Here is a 23,532-nt window from a genome sequence, read left to right on the forward strand (position 1 = left end):
CCAGACAGACAGGTACAGTCAGGAGAGACAGGTAAACCAGACAGACAGACAGACAGGTACAGTCAGGAGAGACAGGTAAACCAGAAAGACAGGTACAGTCAGGAGAGACAGGTAAACCAGACAGACAGGTACAGTCAGGAGAGACAAGTAAACCAGATAGACAGACAGACAGGTACAGCAAGGAGAGACAGGTAAACCAGACAGACAGGTACAGTAAGGTGAGACAGGTAAACCAGACAGACAGGTACAGTAAGGTGAGACAGGTCTGAAACAGGTCTGCTGGCTGACACACACAGACAGAAGGGACAGAGAAAATCCCGCATCTTGGTATGAAGCAACACAAAGCACAAAAGCATTGTTCAAGGTTTAGTCAACAACAGAGAAGCTTGAAATGCTGTGTATTCAGTAAGCAGTCACCCAACCCTGACGAATAGGGTTGGACATATCAAGCATCAGACGTCAACAATACTGCCAAATACCAGTCAAACCAGTATCATCAAGAGCTGACGGGCGATCCTTGTCTTAAAGACACACACCTCTGAAGACGCTCAAGGTTGACTTGTCCCCTATTTTATACTAGTCCAAAAAATACCAAAAGAAGTTTACGTAAGCCTTGGGCTGTATTGGGACACGCTACAGTGCATTCGGAAAGTATCCAGAGCCTTTCACTTTTTCCACATTTTGTTACGTTACAGCCTTAATCTAAACATGTACTTTTTTAAAAATCCTCATCAATCTATACACAATACCCCATAATGACGAAGCAAAAACAGTTTTTTTGAAATTTTTGCAAATGTCTTTTTTACGGAAATATCACAGATGTTTGATCGGGTTTCAAGTCCGGGCTCTGGCTGGGACACTCAAGGACATTCAGAGACTTGTCCCGAAGCCACTCCTGCGTTGTCTTGGCTGTGTGCTTAGGATCGTTGTCCTGTTGGAAGGTGAATCTTCACCACAGTCTGAGGTCCTGAGCACTCTGGAGCAGGTTTTCATCTAGGATCTCTCTGTAGCTTGCTCTGTTCATCTTTCCCCCATCCTTACTAGTGTCCCAGTCCCTGCAGCTGAAAAACATCCCCACAGCATGATGCTGCCATCACCATGCTTCACCGTAGGGATGGTGCCAGGTTTCCTCCAGACGTGACGCTTGGCATTCAGGCCAAAGAGTTCCATCTTGGTTTCATCAGACCAGAGAATCTTGTTTCTCATGGTCTGAGAGTCCTTTAGCTGCCTTTTGGCAAACTCCAAATGGGCTGTGATGTGCCTTTTACTGAGTGGCTTCCATCTGGCCACTCTACCATAAAAGCCTGATTGTTGGAGTGCTGCAGAGATGGTTGTCTTTCTGGAAGGTTCTCCCATCTCCACAGAGGAATTCTGGAGCACTGTCAGAGTGACCATCAGGTTCTTGGTCACCTCCCTGACCAAGGTCCTTCTCCCCCGATTGCTCAGTTTGGCCGGGTGGCCAGCTCTAGCAAGAGTCTTGGTGGTTCCAAACTTCGCCCATTTAAGAATGATGGAGGCCACTGTGTTCATGGGGACCTTCAGTGCTGCAGAAATGTTTTCGTACCCTTCCCCAGATCTGTGCCTCGATACAATCCTGTCTCGGAGCTCTACGGACAATTCCTTCAGCCTCATGGCTTGGTTTTTGCTCTGACATACACTGTCAACTGTGGGACTTTAATATAGACAGGTGTGTGCCTTTCCAAATCATGTCCAATCAATTGAATTTACCACAGGTGGACTCCAATCACGTTGTAGAAACATCTCAAGGATGATCAATGGAAATAAGGTATTTCTGTTTTTAATGTTTAATAAATTAGCAAAAATTTCAAAAAAACATCATTATGGGGTATTGTGTGTAGATTGATGAGGGAAAAAATTTATTTAATCCATTATAGAATAAGGCTGTAAAGTAACAAAATGTGGAAAAAGTGAAATGGTCTGAATGTGTATGTGGATTGACACTTCTAAACATAATACATAAGCCGCATGCACAATAACACATGAATGTATTAAATGTCAATCTCACCCAAACACTGATCAATATCTCCACATCACATCTATGTGTGTGTGTGTGTGTGTGTGTGTGTGTGTGTGTGTGTGTGTGTGTGTGTGTGTGTGTGTGTGTGTGTGTGTGTGTGTGTGTGTGTGTGTGTGTGTGAGCGCGCGCATGTCTCCCAGGCAGGACGATGGCGGGGATGCTGGCTGATCACTAGCCCTGTTAGACAGCATTGACGTCCCCACCTCAAGGCTGGCACACTGGGGAGCTATTGATTACCATTAACCATCCATGTAGATGGCCCATAAAGAGCAGGTGAGTGAGAGTGAGCTGGGGGGGGGGGGGGGGGGGTGAGGAAGATGGGGATGGGGCAGAAAAGAAAAAGAGCGAGGCGAGACAGGCAATGAGGTAGGCCTATAAAAAATGCTGAGAGGAGAGAGAGGAAGACTATTATATACTACTACATAATATCTTCATGCCAGTTTACTTTGTGTTGTTTTATGCTGCTGATTTAGACTAGAGTCCACAACCTCCCCAGACAAACTTGTCACAATGAATATTTCTGTGATATATATATATATATATGAGATATCTTCAGAGTATAGCAATATTTCCATTATTCTATTATTATACAGTATTAAATATTATTTTCATTCATAAATTGCCACTTTGTTATTATGACAGACAAATATAAGGGCACAACATTAATAAAAACAAGCAATCATAAAATTCACCATTAACGTCATATTTATTGTTATTTAGTTACTCAATAAAACATATACAGATATATACAATATGCAGGAAAACAGACGACTGCACTTTACATATTATTAAAAAAAGAAAACAAAAAAGAAACAGCTCGTAAGATGCCGTCACAGGCCTCCATCTATTTTTTCAGAAATTCAAATTCAACAGAAGCTTTATTTAAAGGTTACAAGATTGCCTAACACACAGCAAATGTTCTCTTATTTTACATGTGCAATACCAATATTCCTTTTTCAATTCCCTTATTAAATGGTTCCTTGACCTCCCCTACAGTTTACATTGGCTGTATTGTATAACTGTGTTGGAGCCGAAGCTAAATAGAAGAGGAAATAAGTGAAAGAGAGGAATTTGTATTCAGGAATTCCTTTTTGCAGATACCCACACCAAAAATAAACTATTTCTCTCTCCATCTCCCTCCCACTCTTCCTCCCCCTGTTTCAGGGTCCAGGCCAGTTCTATTGGACCAGGAGGATGGCCTGGTGAGGTACGGTGGCTCAAAATGTCCAAATCTCATCAGGTTCCTGTGTCTCTGGGTGACAATGGGCTTCCAGGCCTGAGGGAGAGGTCCTGGTGAGAGGGCTGCTCTCCTCTCCCTGTACCCCTGAGAGCCATGGGAGGGAGGAAGGGCTGGTTCACACACATATCCTCCAAACTCTGGCTGACCAAGACGACCAGAGTCCCTCAACGGGTGAGTATGGGTCAGGGTGGCTCTGCTTGAGGCCATACACAAGCCCAGGCTCAGTGATCTATACACTAGGCTGGGGGCAGGCATGGTAGGTGGTACCACGTCCAACCCACAGAGAGAACCACGGCTAGGAGGTCTCTGAGTACAGGTACAGGGTACAGCTGGTGAGGATGGGGTTTTAATCACAGAGCTCCCAAATACTAAGAGACTACTTTCATGTCTAAAGAATGTAACAGAACAGAGACTCAACACTGCTATCCCAATACAGCCAAGGACATTTTGTCTTTCTGTTTTTTCAGTTTTAGTTTTTTCCTTTCCTCCATTGACATTTCTCCTGTTTTCTTCAAAAAACAACAAAAAACTAAAAGGATGATTTGAGGTTTTCCAGATGTGGGCACCACTGAATAGAGCCCAAGCTGTATAGTCCAGCGATGCATGAGTGAGTGTGTGTGTGTTTGTGCCCAAGAGTGTGTGTGAGTGTGTGTGAGCATGAGTGTGTATGTGTTGATGTGTGTGTATGAGTGTGTATATGTCCTTCTCTCCCTGAACAGGCGAGAGCCAATGCAGACGCCTCATCATCAATACCTTTACGTCATCCTCATCATCAATACCTTTACGTCATCCTCATCATCAATACCTTTACGTCATCCTCATCATCAATACCTTTACGTCATCCTCATCATCAATACCTTTACGTCATCCTCATCATCAATACCTTTACGTCATCCTCATCATCAATACCTTTATGTCATCCTCATCATTGCTGTCATCTTCATTATCATCTGCCTCTGACTCTCTCCACCCCCTCTCTCTCTCTCTCTCTCTCTCTCTCTCTCTCTCTCTCTTCTGATCGTCCCTCCATCTCCTGGGCTGCCCTGATTGTGTTCAGGTCAGGGCAGCCACGAAGGTCCCAAAGCGGTTGGAGATGTCGGAGTGCAGGGAGCGCCAGGAGGAGACGGGCCCCCCTCGGCCCTTACTGTCCCCCAGCTCATCTGTGCAGTGGACGGACAGGCACTGCAGGTGGCTCCCCCCATTGCCCCCTCCGGGCCCCGGGGCCCCCACCCCTACTCCAGCCTTACTCTGAGACAGCTCTGACTCTGCACAGGAGAAACAAACACAGAGAGAGGAGAGGGTTAGTGAGTGGGCCAGCACTGAGGAACATTAAGGATAAATTCATTCATCCTCAACAACCAAAATAAACATCTTCAGTCAATATGTCAACACTAGAATTAATCATAAAATCCCTAAATTAGATCCTAATTCTCATCCCACACATAATCTGTGCAGTAAAATGACCTCAACAACCCCTCTCCTTCTCCCTCTCTCACCCCCATCCTACTGGCTGGAAAACGACAATGCTCTAAACCCATCCCCCACCTTCTCCTTGCCTATGAGGACCACAGAAACACACACACACACACACACACATTCAGTCCCGGTCACCCGTGCAAATGGGGAGCACTCCTCCCTAACCTCTGGTCATGAGGTCAGAGGGCTGTGAGGAGGCTGACCTTTAACTCTGCATGACCTAATTTACTGGTATAATGACCCTGCTGCAGTATCGACCCCACGTCACCAAGGTGTCAAACCCATATTAAATGGAACCAAGCTTCCAGAAAATCCATATATAGGTTTATCGAAGGTTGTATAAAAAGCAGCCGTGCGACGCTAGAGGGACAAGGGGAACGCTGCCGGTTGAGATGCATAACCCATCCTCCGAGTCAAATCGCTTGCGTCGTGTAAGAAAACATTTGCGAGAGGAAGATTGACAAGGACAGAAAGTACTAGGCTAAATTATACACAAAAGCATGGCGTCACACGTCATCTGCCATGATATAGACCCGCAGCATTCTAGGAGAGTAGGAGGGGCAGGAAGGAGAGAATGGCGAGGAGTTAGAGGTAGAGATGACGGGAGAGAGAGGTTGTCAGACTCTTACTATCGCTGGTTTCAGTAAGCCCCATTGGTGACTGCAGCATTGCATCATGCGTTTGGGGTCTGCCTCCAAGCATGCTCTGAGCATTCTAAATAAAGAGTGTGTGAACATGGTGGATACCTGCTGTAAAAATCAATCAGGCTATTCCCATCTGTCCTTAGCACTCAAAACACTGTTCTGCTGTGTTCCTCAGCCCCAGGTTGTTACTACTGCTTTGAGTGGGAGCGTAGCCGCAGAGACAGACAAGCTCTAAATAGCTCAGACATGCTGAGGTACAGGCGTCAGAGACGGGAGACTATGATACACACTCTGCTCTAGGCACAGGGCCTGTACATCACACCATCACTACTCTGATCTGCCCACCTCACTACTCAACAAAGTGACAGAACAGTGAGAGAGAAGAAGAGAAAAAATACTCTGACCTCAAAACAGTCTCTGTGTCACACTTTCCTTTTATCTCTTCTCTCTCTTCCCAAATGCTTTTTTGTTTTTCTCACTCTCTCTGTATATATTTCTCCCTTCCTTTACTTCCCTGGAGCAACTATGACACGGTGTTAACAACATGCAGCCAGAGAAACAAGGCCAGGTCAGGACAGAGAGTGAAGGAGGCAGGGTGGACAGGCTAGGGCCGGGAAGGCAGGGAGGTAGTGAGGCAGCACTGCCCCCCAGCCTGTCTGGGCCGCGACCACTGGAATGGAAAAGCGGAGGGATTTGGTAAAAGGTCACGCAGCCAAGCTCCCGCCGCTCCCGCGTCTCTCTCCCTCCTCCTACGCACAAATCACCAAAGGACTCTGGAGACTAAGCGGAGCGACGGTGGGGCAGAGAGGAAGGCAGAGGGGGAGGGGACGGGTGTGTGGGGTGGGGATTAGTGGTGATGGTGGCAAGGGCCAGCGTTTGCCAGAGGGCCCTGCCATACACCTCTGCATGGCTGACACCCACACTCAGTGAGCCTGGACCACAACCCCCTCTCCAAGTGCTTCCTCCTACCCCCCACTCCCATCCCCAGCACTGTGCCCTCCAGCACCCGCCGACAGCCCATGGTAGCTGGGCACAGCAGGGTCCACACCGGCCTGAATAGGCAGCCAAGCGTTCCCCTGGCTCTCTGCTGACACACAGCAATCTGACAACACAGCCACAAAACACACCGCCAACCACCGCCACTGCTGCCATATCCACACCAGCCCTCAGCTGCCGCTCCACACACATGCATGCACACACACACAAATACACACACACACACACACACACACACAGTCTGCATGGTCCCAAAACAGACAGACATGGCCCCCAGCCTCATACATGCAAGGACAAGGACTGTAAACACACAGTCTAAAGCATCCACTCCCACTGTCCCAGAGCCATGCTCAGATGTGAGCTCATGTGACCACGTTACTTTATTTATCAAAATAAAAACATAAGCATTACCAATGATATTGGTTCCCCAAAAAATACTTTCACATAAACAATCATTTACAATGTAGTGATTGCCACCAATTTCCTAGTTTAAAAAAAAATGTTTTTATAATCAAAACACTGTACCTCTCAAATTGTATTATTACAAGCAGAAAAACATTTTCTTTGAAAAAATACTAAGCTCTCCATTTAAGGAGTAAACCAGTCAATCGTAGTGTATCTGTGGATATTTCTAGGTAATACCCTGGGAGCCCAGAGAGATGGAATTTTGGTGGAAAATCTACACGCTACACTTAAATGTTAAGCATTATCCACGGCACCATATTTGTTCAAAAGTGGAAACGGCAGTGTGAAATTCTACATCACACAGGCCTAAATCCCAAATCACCGTGACATTTTACAAGCTGTGGAATCTTTTTTCAATAAAACCTTGTTAAGGCTGTTCAATGACTCACATTATTTTGCCATGCAGCGTACTGTTCATATCCACAGTAATATCTCAGTGATAGGCTATTCATCTCAGACAACGAGTGCTTAGCATCACACAGGGCGAATACCCAATAAAGAAGAAAACAATAATATCACAACCAACTAAGCTGAACCACAAATACAGTTAAATATCCCTAACCATATTACAAGTCAAAAAAGATAACCATGGCAATTCAAACGCTCAGTTTTTTAATCCACCTCTATTCGGTCTCCTCTTTCTAAAAGTGTGTGATTTACAGTGTGACTCCTCCACGTAGGCTTATAGAGCCGTCACACAGACACACAGACACAGCTCGTGACGATATACACAGATGAACAACACTTTCCACTAGCGTGCTGTGAAGAGAACACACACACACACACACACACAGCACAGCACAGCACACTGCTCTGTTTCGGTTTCTCTGTCTGGCTGACACCAATATGTCGGAAGCTGACGGCCTGAATCTAGTGCACGTCATGCCATCAGTTCACTAAGTCTGTAAACAACACTGGGAAGGAATCCTTATTGAACGAAAATAAATGTCATATTCTCACAATCTAACTGTAATTGTCAACTTAAACATTTTATTAAACGATTAATGTAAACTGATGAAGCTAATGGTAATTATTATGTTGTAAATGCAGTTAAAAATGAAGTGTTATGATAGCTAAATGCACATTGTGTACCAGGTCCTTGTGCAGGTGTGTGCATTAGAAACATATGTATATATGTATATACATATGCTAAATAAGACTATATATATATATATATATATATGTGTGTGTGTGTCTTGGTGTTCGCTGGTCTCTCCTTCGGAGCCAGAGAATTTCACAGAGCCGTCACATTGATTTCCGAGGTCCATTCTATCCCAAGCTATACTTCTATGACGACACTTCACCTTTAACCCTGTGCTCCCCGGGGCTCGACCTTACCCTCACCAAACACAAACCAGCCCAATCAGCCTTCGCCGCTCTCTGATAAAAGCACCTAGAGGCCTCTGCTCCTATGACAGTGAGTGAATTCAGGTCAGATTCCTTTAGCATAACAACCATACAATTAGAAATTATAATACACATTTCATTTAATAGGATTTCTATGATAAAAAACTAACACTAAGGACATTAGAGAAGATTGTGAGTTCGGGAGCACAATGCACACATCACAATGCACAGATACAAAGTCTGTTTTTTCAACAATCAAAGGAGTGATGGTAAAGAACACAGAAAAATGACGTAACATTTCTGTTATCATAGAGCATACTTTAAAGGTTAGTCATTTAGGTCTTTAACACTTTTCCTGAAGGCTCATGGTACCTAAGAGCAGGACCTGTGATCCGGCGCCTCTCTACTGCACTAAGCAGACCGACCAGCAGAGCAATAAGGCTTCACATTAAATCACAACCACCAAAATATATATATACAAAATCATTGTTATCTGCTTTCAACTAGCTTGGTGAGGGGGTACAGGAATCCCTGTGTGAGGAATACGGGAACTACTGGAGGTATGACCCAGGTATCTGATGGTGGCCTGGGGGGTTGGTAGTTGGGGTCGGGGAGTATGGCATGGGAGGCCTTCTCCGACCCCCACTCAACCCGACTGCCACAGGTTGACCTTTCCCCTCAGAGAAGGGTGGATATGGAGGGGGCACATTTCTCAAGCGAGGGCACAGGGGTTATTTTGGTTTGAATTTCCTCTCTGTTCCCTGGCCTGCAACAAGAAGGAAAAAAACTTGCCCAGGCAGGCAGGCCTTGGCCCGGTCGCTCCTCCTCACCCCTTCTCTAGTAAACTCTCTCCCTTCAGCCATCCCCTCGTACACACACCTCCCCCTCAGGCTGCAAGACGCGCTTAGGAAACTAGACACAAAAGGGAACACGGGAAGTGATTTAGTACCTCCTGCATAAATCAAAACCATGTCCAGGACCTGTCATCCATGTCATCCAAGTAGGTGACATATTGATCTACGTCTCGCTCTCAATTTTGTTTCAGCCCGTCACTACACACTCTGTTTATGTATTTTTGGCCCATTTGGAAACCCCAACCACTCATGAAAACAGTGGAAATGTAGGGATTAGGAGCATCTGCTAGAGAGACGCTAGGAGAGGAGGGGGATCGGAATGGGTTTAGGGGGCTGACTTGCTCAGCCACAACCCTTAACATTACAATCCCTATTTCAGCTAGTCCTCAATATGGGAAGTTAGGTGGTCAATTCAAGGAATCTTAAACTTTCATGTTTTTGTGATAGAAATTGTTTACCACTTGAAATCAAATGACTGAATATAATTGACTGAAATAATAATTATCCTGTTATTAATTAATAAATTGACCCTTGATTGAAGAAAATAAAGATTGACTTGGAAATGTACATATAATGTCTTCAAAATAATTAGCACTGGTTGCAATTATTATTATTAATATTGCATTATAATATTATTACAATTATTATTTTTTTATGTCAAATATAATCAATCCTTTTCCATTTCCAAGATAACAACACAATGTTGAAAAAACACAATGTTAAAACTGTAAAGAAGATATAATTATTGAGTTAAAGGTGATATTGCTGTGTGGTATAATGACAGTATTAAGCTTTAGTGATGACAGTTCCACTGTTGAAAAGACTCAAATGTGCTATTTAAAAAATCCGAACGATTGTTTCTAACATCCGAGTATCTAAACTGCCCTGACAAAAAGAAATAAGGAAAGTCCAGAGGATGGAACTGTGGAGAAAATGTAAGACTTATTTTTCTTTCTTTTTCTCTTTACAGTAAGGCAAATGACAGCCATTACCATCTTGCTCGACCTCGCAAGTCGAAACCTAAGATGTTCCCAGAAAAAAAGAGAAACTTCTTTCCATCTCTCTCACTTTCGCTAGTACTCGATCAGTCTCTCCTCTTCTCTCCCAAGAGAAACAGCTCTGGTGTCATAACTCATTTGTCAATTTTTCAATACGAATTAAAGAAATCTGACGACTACCTGTATGCCAAATAACATAACTGTTCCTGGCGGTATGACAACACACACACACACACACACATACACACACACACATACACACACACACACACACACACACACACACTAGTAGCTTTAGCATGGTACACCTCTGCTGAACAGAGGGAGTGTTAAGGATTATAGTCTATTTAATTGATAAAGACAACTTGCATTTCTCACAAACTATGTTAAAATCATTTCTACTGGGATTGTTGGTAGCTACATATAAAAATATATATCATTTTCTACAGGAATAGTAGATGCCTTGTTTTTTCCAGTCCCTCTGGGCACTGGCTTATTAAGACCCTGGACATTAGGAAACGTGTCACATACATTCAGCCAATCGGAGCCTCCGGTGCCCACCCCCCCACCCTGCATCTCCCAGATAAACTCAGCCTTCCATTCCAAGGGGAATATTCACACCCACACACACAGACAAGTTTGATTTTATTTCAGCGCTCTTCCCCAGGGAAAACAAAACTGCTATTTTGAAGAGTCAGAAATCCAGCTAGCAAAAGGCATGGAACCTTTGTTCATCCTTTTCTCTCTACATCAGTCACAAAGACGTTTTTTAACACTCCTCCTTTGACTGTCACTGGTGGTAAATGTATTGCAAAGGCCCCAGCATTCAGTGGATACACACATACACAGTACCATCTAGAAGAAACAAAATATTCAAACTAGATTTTACACAATCAAAACTACAAGCAGAAACCATGTAATGTCCTGTTATGAGCTGCAATATCTATAAGACAGGAGACTACACACTTCTCCACAGCTTAACTATGCTACTACTGCACTCAGCTAGGCCAGTGTTATACGTGCTAGCAGTTAATCACTAGTACTGATAATTACAAATGTATTGGGGTATACTGTGGATGTACTACATACTAGAGGGGGTTGTACTTCAAGCAGGCCAAACTGACGTAAAGCAGGCCAAACTGCCGTAAAGCTAAAATAAGTTGTGATGAACCCTGACATAACTTGTCAGATCATTTTATCATACAGTGATGAATTCTCAGAGCTGGAACTGAGAGAGGTGTGACTACCAGCAACTATTTCCATTTCACTACAAGTCAGAGAGTTTATTCCAGCATACAAGACACCTGAGCAAAGGTCTGAAACCACAAGCCTGTGACCAAGTCTGCATAAATCAAACATGATGTCTACAGCTGATAAACCCACACTATCGAGTTTCCATGTCTTCATCACACACACATACACCTCTGGTCCCTCCAGCTGCTAGACCCATTTGCATGCGTCTCATATTTGTCTTGGCCCCGGAAACTGTCGATGGGGGGTAAGGAAGAACACACACACACACACTTACATGGTGAAAGCAGTCCTAATGCCCACTGATTCATGCTGATAGTGTAGGAATTGTGTGATATTCCTTCAACCCTAGGGATCAATTCACAAAGGGAGACAGAAATTACTTTGTGAAGAGACATAAGAAAATAAATGCATAAAAATGTGGAAAGGTCCAACTTCAAATTTCTCATTGTCTGCACTTTTGCGCCGTTTGCAGCTATAGCTATAATATGTTCCTCACAAAAGACAGACACACACACCTCACTTTCCTTCTGTATCCTCACTAGCCTCTCTGTATCTGTCAATAACCAAGTTAACTCACAGAAGGTGCCAGAGGATGAATTGGCACTTTTGAGAAGAATATCACCAGGGCTAATTGCTATGATTATGATAATGATTATTATAACTGCAGTACGGGAGAGTGCAGAGAACACTATGCTGCCTGGGTGTGTGTTGTTCAGGAAGTCAATACGCAACGCCTTGCAAGGAGGGATCTGGAACATGGACCGCCCCAAGCTGTTTTCTCTTCATTCAACCAAATGTCAATCACATCTATTTTCTGCTTTAAGAAAGGAAAAAAGGGAAATAAAAATTACTCATGTGATTTATGAGTTGTCGCTGGAATGAAATGTCAATATAAGTATGATTTTAATAAACTAAGAGAGGTGGGAAGGTGGGGTGGTCTTATAGGAACATTCTCCTTTCTTCCTAGGTCTCTTTAGGTAGCATGTCAATATGCCTGTTGCACTGGATTAAATTGCCTCCTAATCAGGGTGTCTGAGCATGAAAAGTCCCCTCTCTACCCACTGCTCTCCTACACATGCCAACAGCAAGCCAGCGCATGCTCTAACTAACAGTCACTCCACCACCACTAGAACAGTCACTCTGTTGCATGAGACACCGTATTAATCCAGAGGACAGATCCTAGCACAGTATGTACAAAGTGATAACACACACCGTAAATAACTTTCACTGTGTGGTCAAAACGGAAGCAAAAAAAAAAGAAAAAGAAAACCAACTGAATCATTTCCTAGGGCGACAAGTTGCTTGTTATCAAGAGTGTGCACGTCTTTCAGAACAAACCGTCAGGTCCTGGCTATAACATAAGGAGCAGAGAGGGAGAGACGAAGAGGGTATAAGAAAACGAGATAGAGAAAAGGAGATGAAAAAGGAGGGGGAAATGCATTCTCATCATTTTGCTGAAAACGCAACCAAGTTCCTTCATTCACATATACAACCACTGGCATATGGAGGCCATACAGTATATGGGCCTCATGCCTACAATAGACATTACTATGTCTTAGTGAATAGCTTTGGCTGAATGGTAGCTTATCACACAGACAGAATAAGCTATGGATGGGTCCAATGGGGGAAGTTACTGACAAACATATCAGTCTCTAAACAACCACAGTGGGAACTCATACAGGGAGAGCTGAGACACACAGGGTAAACAGACATCAACACAGAAAATACAACACAACACACTCCCAAACAGGCAAGCTGGACTTTCTCATTATCTATGCTCAATCTCAGATTTTTCTTTAACAGTATTGTTTAATGCAACAATATTATCAAATTCCATATACCTATGAGGCACTTCTGGCCTGAAAAAATCACCCACTACCTCCATTAACAATATATATGAGAATACAGTCTGTTCTGTGATCCCAACTCCTGCACTGGCTGAGACCTCACCTATAGTGACAGAGCCCCAAACACCATAGCTTCTTTCCTCCCCATGCCACTACCACCCGTACCCCTGCTATAGACACAGGGAGGCCTATTGCCAAATGTCACTGCAACCATCCCCCTCCCCAAATAAACAGAGGCCCATAACCCACCTGTCTCAATTGGGCAGTTAAACTCAACTTCCCGTAAAAACACTGAATGCAGTCTATAAAGCGCCCAAGTAACACAATCACTCAGGACTCCCACTATTAAAGCTGTTCCCAGGATGTCAGGACCTACGCAGCCCCCCCCCCCCTCCTCTCCAGCTTCAGGACACTGTGATGGGGGATATGACAGGGGCATGAAGACAGATACCAAGAAAGCGGGTTGCCACAATATTAAACTAAATTGGTTTTAGTGGTGCACAACACCTACACGGGAGTCATAGGATTAACTTCAATACAAAAAAAACATATGATCAGACCATGTGTTTGTTTATCAAAATGTGCTGTGTATTCAATCGAAATGTGTGATCTTAAAACGTTTTTATTGATTAGCCACATCATGCAGGAATACAGAAAGGAACCATAATGAAATTGTGTGGGAAAAAAGTGTTATTTTTCAAATTGTAGACAACTATCATTAGCATTATAACATTATTATTATTATTACTACTACTATAATATAGGATAACTATAAGTTATCTGGTGAACTGTACTGAGAACCTTGATAACTAACAAGACGATTCGGGAAAAAAATGTTCTTTGTTAAACTGTCACTGTAACTCTTAGGCTCAGGCAATGACTACTAGTGTTCACCTGTTAACCAGCTGGTGGACTTGCAACAAGACATCAATAACAAACAGAAATAGATTCCACAACTTCAAAAATACTGACATATTCCTACAATATTTTTCTTTCACTTCTACGGAGCTCAAGCTCAAATTTCTATGACAGGGTCGTCAAACTCATTCCACAAAGGGTCGAGTGTCTGCGGGTTTTTGTTTTTTTCCCCCCTTTCAATTAAGACCTAGACAACCAGGTGAGGGGAATTCCTTATTAATTAGTGACCTTAATTTGTCAATCATGTACAAGTATGGAGCGAAAACCCGCAAACACTCGGCCCTATACGGAATAAGTTTGACACGTGTGTTCTATGAAATCTTCCAAAATAACTTTCAGAATCCTGGTCTTTAGCATTTTCCAAGAGAATATAACTGTTCATCGATTGTGCTTATAGGGGTAATATTTACTAGCCTACTGAATATGTGCAACTAAAACCATAAGGCCCTATGTATCTTTATCTGAAACGTAGCGTTTCGTTGAATGCATAGGATTTTGCGCGTCTCTTGAAAAACATCCAATTCAATCTCAAAATCCAGCAACACACCTCAACCCTTTTTCATCTTTGCCGTCTGTAGCACTCAAATGAGAAACTGTCAAGATCCGTGATTTGTGCTAACTAGCTATCGATCGAGCCGAGCAGCATGGGTTTTGTGCTTGCAAGGAGCTGAATTGAGGAAGGAAAAAATGTGCGGAGATAGGAGAGACGGGAGAGAAATACTTTAACAAAATCGAAGTGGCTGTTGCTGTGCATTTTCTGAAGAATAAGTGCGCCTTGCTAAGACATGTGGATCTTGAAAAAATGAACTATGGACAAGGCGAGAATGTGTCTGGTTGACTGCTCTGCCTCCTAAACAATGCGCTATGACTCCAGATTCCGTGCCCTGCGCCCCCCTCTCCTCTCAGCTCCCGCAGTTAGCCAGAACAAAGGGATAGTGAATACGCGCTGGGGGCTACCTATTCACAAGAGAAAAGGAGTTTTGGTGTCTCGTCTCTGGCGGTAGCGATTTAATAACGTCTCACTGCGACCTACCGCCTTTTGCAGCACTGACTGACTACCATTTCATTCTTGCTATATATTTTCTATATCTATAGAAAAAAAGTGGCCTCAGAAAAAAATATCGAGACACAAAAGACATTACAATTGCACAGAAAAATATTGCGACTTAAAATACGACATAAATCAGCAATATTGAATTCATAATTTAAATATTTATTTGAAGTAGGTTTTGATTGATGGAGGAGCAGTCAATAAAAAGTACCTTCAGCACTGGATTAAACTGAAGGAAAAAAAACGTGTTTTTTTATTATCCAAGTCCCTGTTGTAGCTATAGCACAGTCCTAATATAAACAATAATAGGAAATAATAATAGGTCATAATAATTATTATTATTATTATTTTAAATGCATGTTATTTCATTTCCAAACCAGATGCCTTATGTATGACCGGTAATCCAAAGACAGGAGAACATTATTTGTGCTGTTAATGTCAAACGTTGATTGACAGGATTTCAAACCGCTTACGTAAAATGTTTAAAGTGCCAGCCAGCGTCTCTAATCACACTATACCAATTTCAACAAGCACTTCAAATTAAAGGCTACAACAGTTTCGTGACATAGGCTACTAGAATACTAGAATTTACATTTGTTCGTGAAAAAATAAGCATTTGTATCTCATGACCAACCAATTTTTTTCCTGAACCGTGTAGGCGAAAAAGTGGTTGGCAATAGTCTACAATAAAACCAAAAGTTATAAACAAATTAGAAAATGTGAATGACGCATCCATTATTATTATATTATTATTTTCTATTAGTTTCATATTATCATGTTCAATGCAAATCTGTTCGAGGACACATCATATTTAGGAGGGGAAAAAAGTTCGAAATAAAAAGCTTAAGATAGGCTACTCTTGTTTATAGTAATATCACTCTTCTTCATATATCCCGACAATGCTGCCCTTTCCAATAGTAGGCTAATCTAAAATCAATCCACTTTCTCCAATCCCGTTTATTATCCCATAGTAATAACAAAAACAAACAGATATGTATGGAGGGGAAACCCCGCTGTGAAAACACATCTCAGAAACCTATTAATCTTCTCAGTGTAGTTGTTCACGCTGAAAACCCAGATAAAGAACCACAGGAAATGTTTACTTTTCTCGCGCTGTTCCTTTGAAGTCCCTCAACAATAGAATAATCCATAACACGCACCAAATGATAATTTAATGTTTATTTAGAACCACAATAAATCCGTTTTAAAATGTTTTCCTGATTAGTGCTATTTCATTTCGAATAGTTAATTAGCCTGTGGTCCAATAGCCTTTCCCCTGTGTAGGCCTATAGGCACACAGAAAAACATAATAAATGATTTATGTATTTTTCTAGCCTACATATAAAACTCGATAAACCTGATCTACCTGTTTCCATTGAACAGCTATGTTTCAAATAACTGCAGACATAGGCTACACGCACAAAGGAAGTCCTGACTTATTTTAGTCTAGCATTCATCATTTTCTGCTCATCGGGAATGCAAAACAACATTGGGCTTATGTGCTGATATGTTGAGTGACAGCCTTAGAAGGATGTGTGTGTGTGTGTGTGTGTGTGTGTGTGTGCGCGCGTGTGTGTAAATACAGCAATAAGACAGTACTAATCATATAGTAAAACAAAGTGGGAAATATAACCATAGAGCATATTCAATTACCTTCTTTGCTGTTATTCTGGCTCTTGTTTTTTTCCCAGGGTGCCATGGCCTTGTCATCCTCTGGCCCATCCATCAGGGCCTTGTCATTGGGCACGTACCAGGTGGCGTGCTGCTCTGCCATCAGAGTGTCAAGGTCAATAGTGCCCATTGAGCCCTTCCCAGCATCCGGGCTGCAGCTCGCCAGCTCATTGTCTCCGTTCTGTGAGAGACAGTCACCACTCTTCTTGCCATTCTTCATGCCCAGGGGCTGGTCCTCTGAGATGCTGAACTGCTGGCGCTGCAGCTGGATCTGGGCCTGCAGTATCTCCAGAGGGTGGATGTCATCCTGGCCAGAGGTGCTGGATGGAGTGCGTACCTGCTCCATCCCCGGTGTGCCCGGGTGACCGACTCCATTGCCACCTGTCCCCACACCAGCACTCAGTCCATAGCTGTCGGGTGTCGAGGTAGTGTGATTGGTGATGTCCTGCATGCCTAGGGGCTTCTGCCCATTCATCAGGCCCTGTTCCCCCCTCTGCAGCTTGGGTGAGCCGGTGATGTGCGGGCTGCGGATGGGCTTGGAGGCAGGAGCACCTCCTGCATCTGAGCTAGAGGACACCTCATCCTCGTTGCCGTAGTGGGCGCTGACATCATCAGGAAAATCTATGCGCGGTGAGTTACTGTTAGACTTGGTGACACTCTGAATGCCACTGTCCAGAGAAGACATCAGGTCTGCCTGGTCCCCCAGCATAAGGTCACCTCCCTTTCCCCAGGAGGGGGATGGGAGGGGTTTCTCATGGGGCGTACCCCCACCCCTCTCCCCAACGCCAGCTGAAGGGGGCTGCTGGCCTGGACTTACAACAGGGTTTCCGCTGTCAGAGGAAAAAAAGATCCCAGGGCTCACATGCCCACTGTCCCTTTTTCTCCTCCCTCTCCCTCTCCCATTCCCTGTTGCTGCTTTCCCCTCACTGCATGGGGTAGCGTCCATGTTGTAATTTGGGGAGAGGGCACTGGCTTCCCCCTGCAGCGTCTGGTTTTGACCTGCAGGCTTAATGTTGCTATTCCCGTTGCCAGGCATCTGGCTGTTCTGGGAAGTGCCGCTCTGAAAATATTCAGGACCAGCACTGCCGGTCCCGTTAACTGTGCTGCTATTAATGTCCTGCTCCGTCTGACTCAGTTTTCGCTTGCCCTCATTTTGGTTCTTCTTGTTGAATGTTACGTTTAGGTTGGGGGCCCCTAGGCTAGCTATCATGTTCTGGCAGGCCGTGGAAAGGGCCGCCAGGCAGCTCTGTCCAAAAACATTGTCTTTAGTGCTGGTTTTACTAAAGTTCCCCAGGGAGAGTGCCCCAAGTTTACTGACAGAGGATCGCTGGCCTGGGGGGAACTCAGACTGTGGAGGGTAGCTCCCTGGTGAGGTGTTCACCCCCTGGGGATTGCTATGTGATGCCCCCTGGCGGTTAACCCCTCCATAAGGAAACGTTGATTGAGATCCCATGGGAGGCCCGGCAGGGAAGTCAGTCGGCCGCCTCTCTGATGGTGCGTTGGGGTGTCCTACCCCGGCTCCGGGGGACTGCATCTGGGAGAGATTGCCCATGTTGTTGCCAAACTGGGGGTGCATACCAGGAGAGTGGAGAGCCTGTACGTGTCCATCTCCAGGTATCCTCATTGGCTCCTGCATGCCCATCCCATTCATGCCCGGCCTGAACATCATACCGACTCCGTTCTGCTGAAGCCCCATGTCGTGGGCTACAGCCTCCCCACCCGTTACCCCCATACGCCGCGACATGATCTCCCCTGGTGGGTGAGAACCAGGGAACCAGTTCTCCTGAGTTATATGAGGGTTCTGACCCTCAAAGTTGGACATCCTGCCCCCATTCTCCCTGTCAAAGTTGGGCTGAGGCATGCTCCCCACTGGGCCTCCATGAACCATGGGGCCCGGAGGTACGTCGCCGTGGTGACCCAGCTGCTGCAGGCTGGGCTGCCTCATCCTCTGCTGCTGGTTCCGAGAGGCCATCTGCTTGATCATCATGGCCGCATTCTGCCGCTGCTGCATAGACTGCTGCTCAGGCCCAGCGTGCTGGAGTGGACCCGGGGGGAAACCGTCTGTCACAGGTGGGGTGAACTCCCCAGGTAGGCCAGGGTAGGCCGAGGGAGAGAGGTGGTTCTCCATTCCCTGCACATTGTGCATGCCACTACCCCACGTGCCACAATTCTCCCCTCCGTGTGCGTTAGGGAACTCAAATCTGGGCCTTTTAGCCATGTTCATATAAGGAGAGTCAAAATGTTGCAGCCTCTGATTCGGAGGCTGTTGGGCGGGAGGAGGGGGAGCCGGCTGTTGCATATTAAACATGGGGTCCCCATAGGGGTGCAGGCCCCTATTTTCCAGTCTGTGAATAGGATATTCAAACTGGTTGTGTTGGACAGGCATCATGACGCCACCGTCCAGCATGTTGGGGTTAATGGAGCCCGGATCAGGTTGGGGGGGCCGTGGGAGGCCAGGGGGGCATGAGTTCTGTCGCGCTATCAAACCAGCCTGCTGCTGCTGCTGCATGAGAGGGTGTCTAGCACTGACCCCCAGCTCCATCCCCACGGGAATCTTACGGCCATTCCCAAAGCGCTCAAAAAACACTCCGTGCTGTGGGGGAGGCTGAGGCTGCTGGGGCTGTGGGGGTGGCTGCTGGTGCCCTTTGGAGATGCCCTGCATACCCGGTGTCCGAGCCATGGCAGGGTTTCCAGGGAAACTGCCACCGGCCACCGGCCTTCCTGTCCCAAAGTGGGGAAGCTGAGACTCTGATTCTGAGGGGGAAAATACAGGTACTTCAAAATGTCCAGTTGGGGGTTCGCTGGGGAAATTATACTCTAATCCCTCCACAGCACCCTGATTGGGCATCCGTCGAGGCTCCAGACCATGGGTCTCTGAGGAGGAAGAGGAGGGCAGACCATGGAAGGATGCTGCCCGGTTAGGTGACTGGTCCAGGGGTAGACAGGGGGCAGGGACAGCGTGGTTGCCGTTAGGGGGGCCGTTGTGCTGGAACTCAGACATGTTACCAGATCTCTGCTGCTGCTGCTGGGAGAAGCCGTCCCCTGCTTGGCCCTCAGCGATGGGGTCAAACCCCTCTCCAAAGCCCTGCTGAGGCCCCATGCCACTGTTGTTGTAGCCCATCAATCTGCCACCATGCAGACAGGATGATGCTGGGTCTGGGCCTCCAAAGTTCCCATTGAAATGAGGGTGGTGTTGGTGAGGGTGAGACTGGTGGCCGTGGGGATGGCCTTGATGAGGTTGCTGGTTGTTGAAAAATCCATGCATGGGTCCTTGCTGCTGCTGTTGCTGCTGGATTCCGCTGCCTGCATGCATGTCCGAGTGGCCCCGCGGGTGAAAGCCGCCGTACTGCTCCCCATTCATGTTCATATTGAGCCCGAGCATTGGAGGCTCATTCAGAGGGCCCATGCCCGGCTCCACGGCTCCAGGCGGGCCTCCAGTATGAAAGCCGGGGGTTTTGTAATGGGAGCTCATGTTCAGTCTTGGCTGGTTTATGTTTCTCTCCGACTGGCCAGGGTTTATGCTATTAATCTGAGAACCAAACTGCTCCAGCCCAAACATACTTCCCGATATCAATCCTGCATGACAGCCAGCTCGCCTGGCATAGGCAGTCTAGCTTTAGTCTGTTTTCCGTGAATCTCCACACAAAAAAAGAGGACAAAAACGAAAATAGAAGAGAATGCCTCAATAGGCCAGATATTTTGATATCTTAAAAGTTCTGATTTAAAACGTAGCCAATGGATCTTAAATCGGTTCACTCACCCAATAAGTTCTCATAGTTTTTTCCAATATCCAACTGTCCCTAAAGTGTTGTGGCGAAAATAAACCGGAGAGGACAACGAAGCAAGCAAATACAGTCTGTCCTTGCTCGTTTCCGTCTATTTCTATAGGCGTTTGGTTTATTCCTTTAATTTACAAACGATACAAAATATTTTTCGCTTGCAATGTGACTTTGATATAATATCATATTCCAAAGTTTTCTAAGCAAATTTCTTCTTTACAAACTTGACAAAAAACCCTTCTTTGATTTATGATGACAGAGATCACAAGGCTTATGAAAATTGAAATAAACACATAACTATCTTCTTCGTCCACTTCATTATTCCAGTTCGTTGTCAAATGTCCCAGGACGCACAGTTTGGAGTGTCCTTTCAAGATCCCATTCTATAGAAATCCACCGGCAACCTGCACAATTCTAATTGGTCGTTGTTTTGCAATCAAAAGAAAACATTTCCCACAGTTCTGTGTGAAATGTCTTATTACTGAACTATAAGCAATTCTACAAGTCCGGAGGGAAAATCCAGCCCAGTCATGATGGCTATCTGGAGAGTCGCTTTTGCACCACCGTGTCCCGGAGCCTCCAGCACTCACTACCCGCACTCCACCATCACAGAGCGGCTTGACAGCATAGTCCAACCGGTCCTGGTCATGTGCCCTCCAAGCGCCCAGAAGGCGCGGAACCTCTATCGGCTGTTTCCCTCACTCTCTCTCACTCTGTAGGCTATAACGCGCTCCTTCTGCTCCCGATTCTGATGTTGTCTATTCCAGCTTGGAGCGATTCAGAGATAGATCACACTCTTGTCTGGCGCTTGGCGCTGTGTGAGATCAACGCATTCAGGGAGCCAGCAACAAGTTTTGCATTTCTGCAACCAATTCCATCCATGAGGTCCTCGCCAATCGGAGGCTGCGGAGCGCCAATGCCGAGGGAGGGACCATCTTTTAAGGTGGTCCAAGATGTGGATGAGAAACAGAACGAGAGAGTAACGTCGTGTATCTTAAAAGAGCGCCGTTCTCAAATAAAGTGTATTCTAACCCATGTCAGGTGTGTTACTTGCTGCAGTGTATTTTAAATGTATGATCTATATAGCCTATGCAAAAACTTTTTTTTTTTAAATTTGAGATCAATCTCATTGTGTGTTTTTAGATCACATACATTTGTGAATGAATAAACTCCTATATGTTAGTATAAATTAAGCCTATGTTATTTCCTTAATTGTTGATAGAAATGGAGATGTAGGAAATTAATTTAAACTCAGTCAAAGGGAAATGGTCTCACAATAGCTTTTCTTAAACAAATGCCGGAGCACAATCACTGGCCCGGAGTTTGTATTGTCAACGCAAAACAGATTAACATTTCCATTCAGATTAACTGGACTATTACCATAAATCTGTTTACTTTATAAATGAATCATTCAAATCGCCATTTATCTTATGTTTATTGGAATGAAGGGGACAGCAGGCAAATTAAACGACCAAGTCAACCTTTCTAAAACGTAGAGTCCTGTAATACTTATGTTATTATAAAAACTCTGAAAATAACAATCAAATGTAAATGCATCATGCTATTTTCAGAAGCGTGATAGGCCTATCTATAGACTAATCCTGAAACATTGCCCTCTAGGCTAATCCTGCAACATTGCCCTCTGAGGTCTTTGAAACGGACTGGCCTATTGTTGCACAAGAGGGGGTGTTCTTTGATTTAAAGCCTGCTGCTGAGAGATAAGATATATCCGATCAAAATACAAGCGCCAGTGACAATAGTGATATATTGAGGTTTCACATCCCATCGCGACAACAGGGCTGTAGAACTATTGAAATGAATATGGCCCTATGGACGATTGGATGTTCATGTATTTTAGGATAGGCTAGTCAATATAGTGTGTGCGTGAGAGAGAGAAAGAGAGAGAGCTAGAGAGAGAGATAGAAAAAGAGAGAGAATTGAAATTGAATTGAAATTGAATTGAAATTGACAGAGAGCATTTGTTTGTTACCCCACGAAAAAAATCCCCCTTAAAAGATCAATGGCCTCGGATCTACTGGATTGTGTTATGAGGATACCATAATCGATAATATTTTGCACTCTATAATATCTCACATATACGTGTTTTCACGTTTGGGCTTTACGGATCTGCAGGCTTGAAATGGTAGGCTATCAACTTTTACAAAAAGCAAAGTAACCTCTTGTGAAATATGCACAGTTCAAATAAGTAATGCACGGGAAATAGACCATGAAATAGACCATGAACCAGAGAACATGTACTGTTATTTTACTGGTTGCTAAATATATTACAGCAATTCAAATGTAATGTCCTCATCAACTTTTGTAGCCTACCCTATATATAGTTCTAATAATAATGTGTTTGAAAGAAGTCTTCAAGATGATTTACCTTTGCGTTTTTTTTAAATGAACTCTAATTCAAAAGACATCCAGCTAATTGCCCAAATTAATGTTTTTTCTAAATATCAATTTAGACAGGCGCATCTGCAATTGCACAGGATGCACTTTGTCGATCATAAAAGGACTCGTCCGACAAAATGAAGACATTAATGGAAATAGTTCATGAAAAAAAATGAAACAACTCCAGATTCTGCTTTGTTTCCTGTGGTGCGCTTGGGTTCTGATCTGGCGCTCTGGACGCATTGAATCTAAACTGACACACCGTGGGATTGAAAGATTTCAGCAATGTTAGTGTTTTCCTTTTGCAATTTAAGAATAATTGTAGGGGATGAAATATTAATGTAGCTGACAGCCAACTCCTACTCTCCATTTGACGATGTTTTCACAAATGAATGGAATAGGCTACATGAAACCAAATATGACTAAGGTAGTTTGTTGTGAAATATGCAACAATTTGAAAGCCAGCTCCGTAGAGGGCTGTTTTTATTAGCCTGTCTACCATACCCTGAGCGTTTTGTACTACTCCCCGTGATACTCCCCCCATTCCTCTGTTTAGT

General features: G+C 44.5%; 1 protein-coding gene across 2 annotated transcripts; it reads right to left on the minus strand.

Annotated features, from left to right (window-relative positions):
* Nucleotides 1–2,725: 2,725 nt before the first annotated feature.
* On the minus strand, nt 2,726–21,549 carry LOC115200141 (transcriptional activator MN1-like). 2 transcript variants are annotated; one of them, XR_003879481.1, is made up of 3 exons: nt 16,782–21,549; nt 9,037–9,118; nt 4,523–4,543 (listed from the first exon to the last, which is right to left on the minus strand). XR_003879481.1 is itself a non-coding variant. In XM_029762919.1 (2 exons), the coding sequence occupies exons 1-2, from the start codon at nt 20,356–20,358 to the stop codon at nt 4,332–4,334; spliced, it is 3,789 nt and encodes a 1,262-aa protein (XP_029618779.1). In that variant the 5' UTR covers nt 20,359–21,548; the 3' UTR covers nt 2,726–4,331. The 2 variants fall into 2 exon arrangements, 1 of the variants encoding a protein (XP_029618779.1); XM_029762919.1 differs by lacking the exon at nt 9,037–9,118 and having other exon boundaries at nt 2,726–4,543; nt 16,782–21,548.
* Nucleotides 21,550–23,532: the final 1,983 nt, after the last annotated feature.

The sequence above is a fragment of the Salmo trutta genome, chromosome 9, assembly GCF_901001165.1.
Source record: "Salmo trutta chromosome 9, fSalTru1.1, whole genome shotgun sequence".
NCBI lineage: Eukaryota > Metazoa > Chordata > Actinopteri > Salmoniformes > Salmonidae > Salmo > Salmo trutta.

Bases quoted from the DNA above. Each gene is read 5' to 3' on its own strand.
- LOC115200141 (XM_029762919.1), bottom strand. From the start codon at position 20,358: ATGTTTGGGCTGGAGCAGTTTGGTTCTCAGATTAATAGCATAAACCCT. The intron at 4,544-16,781 runs GTAATTGAATAT...TCTCCTGTGCAG, and splicing joins CCAGAATAACAGCAAAGAAG to AGTCAGAGCTGTCTCAGAGT.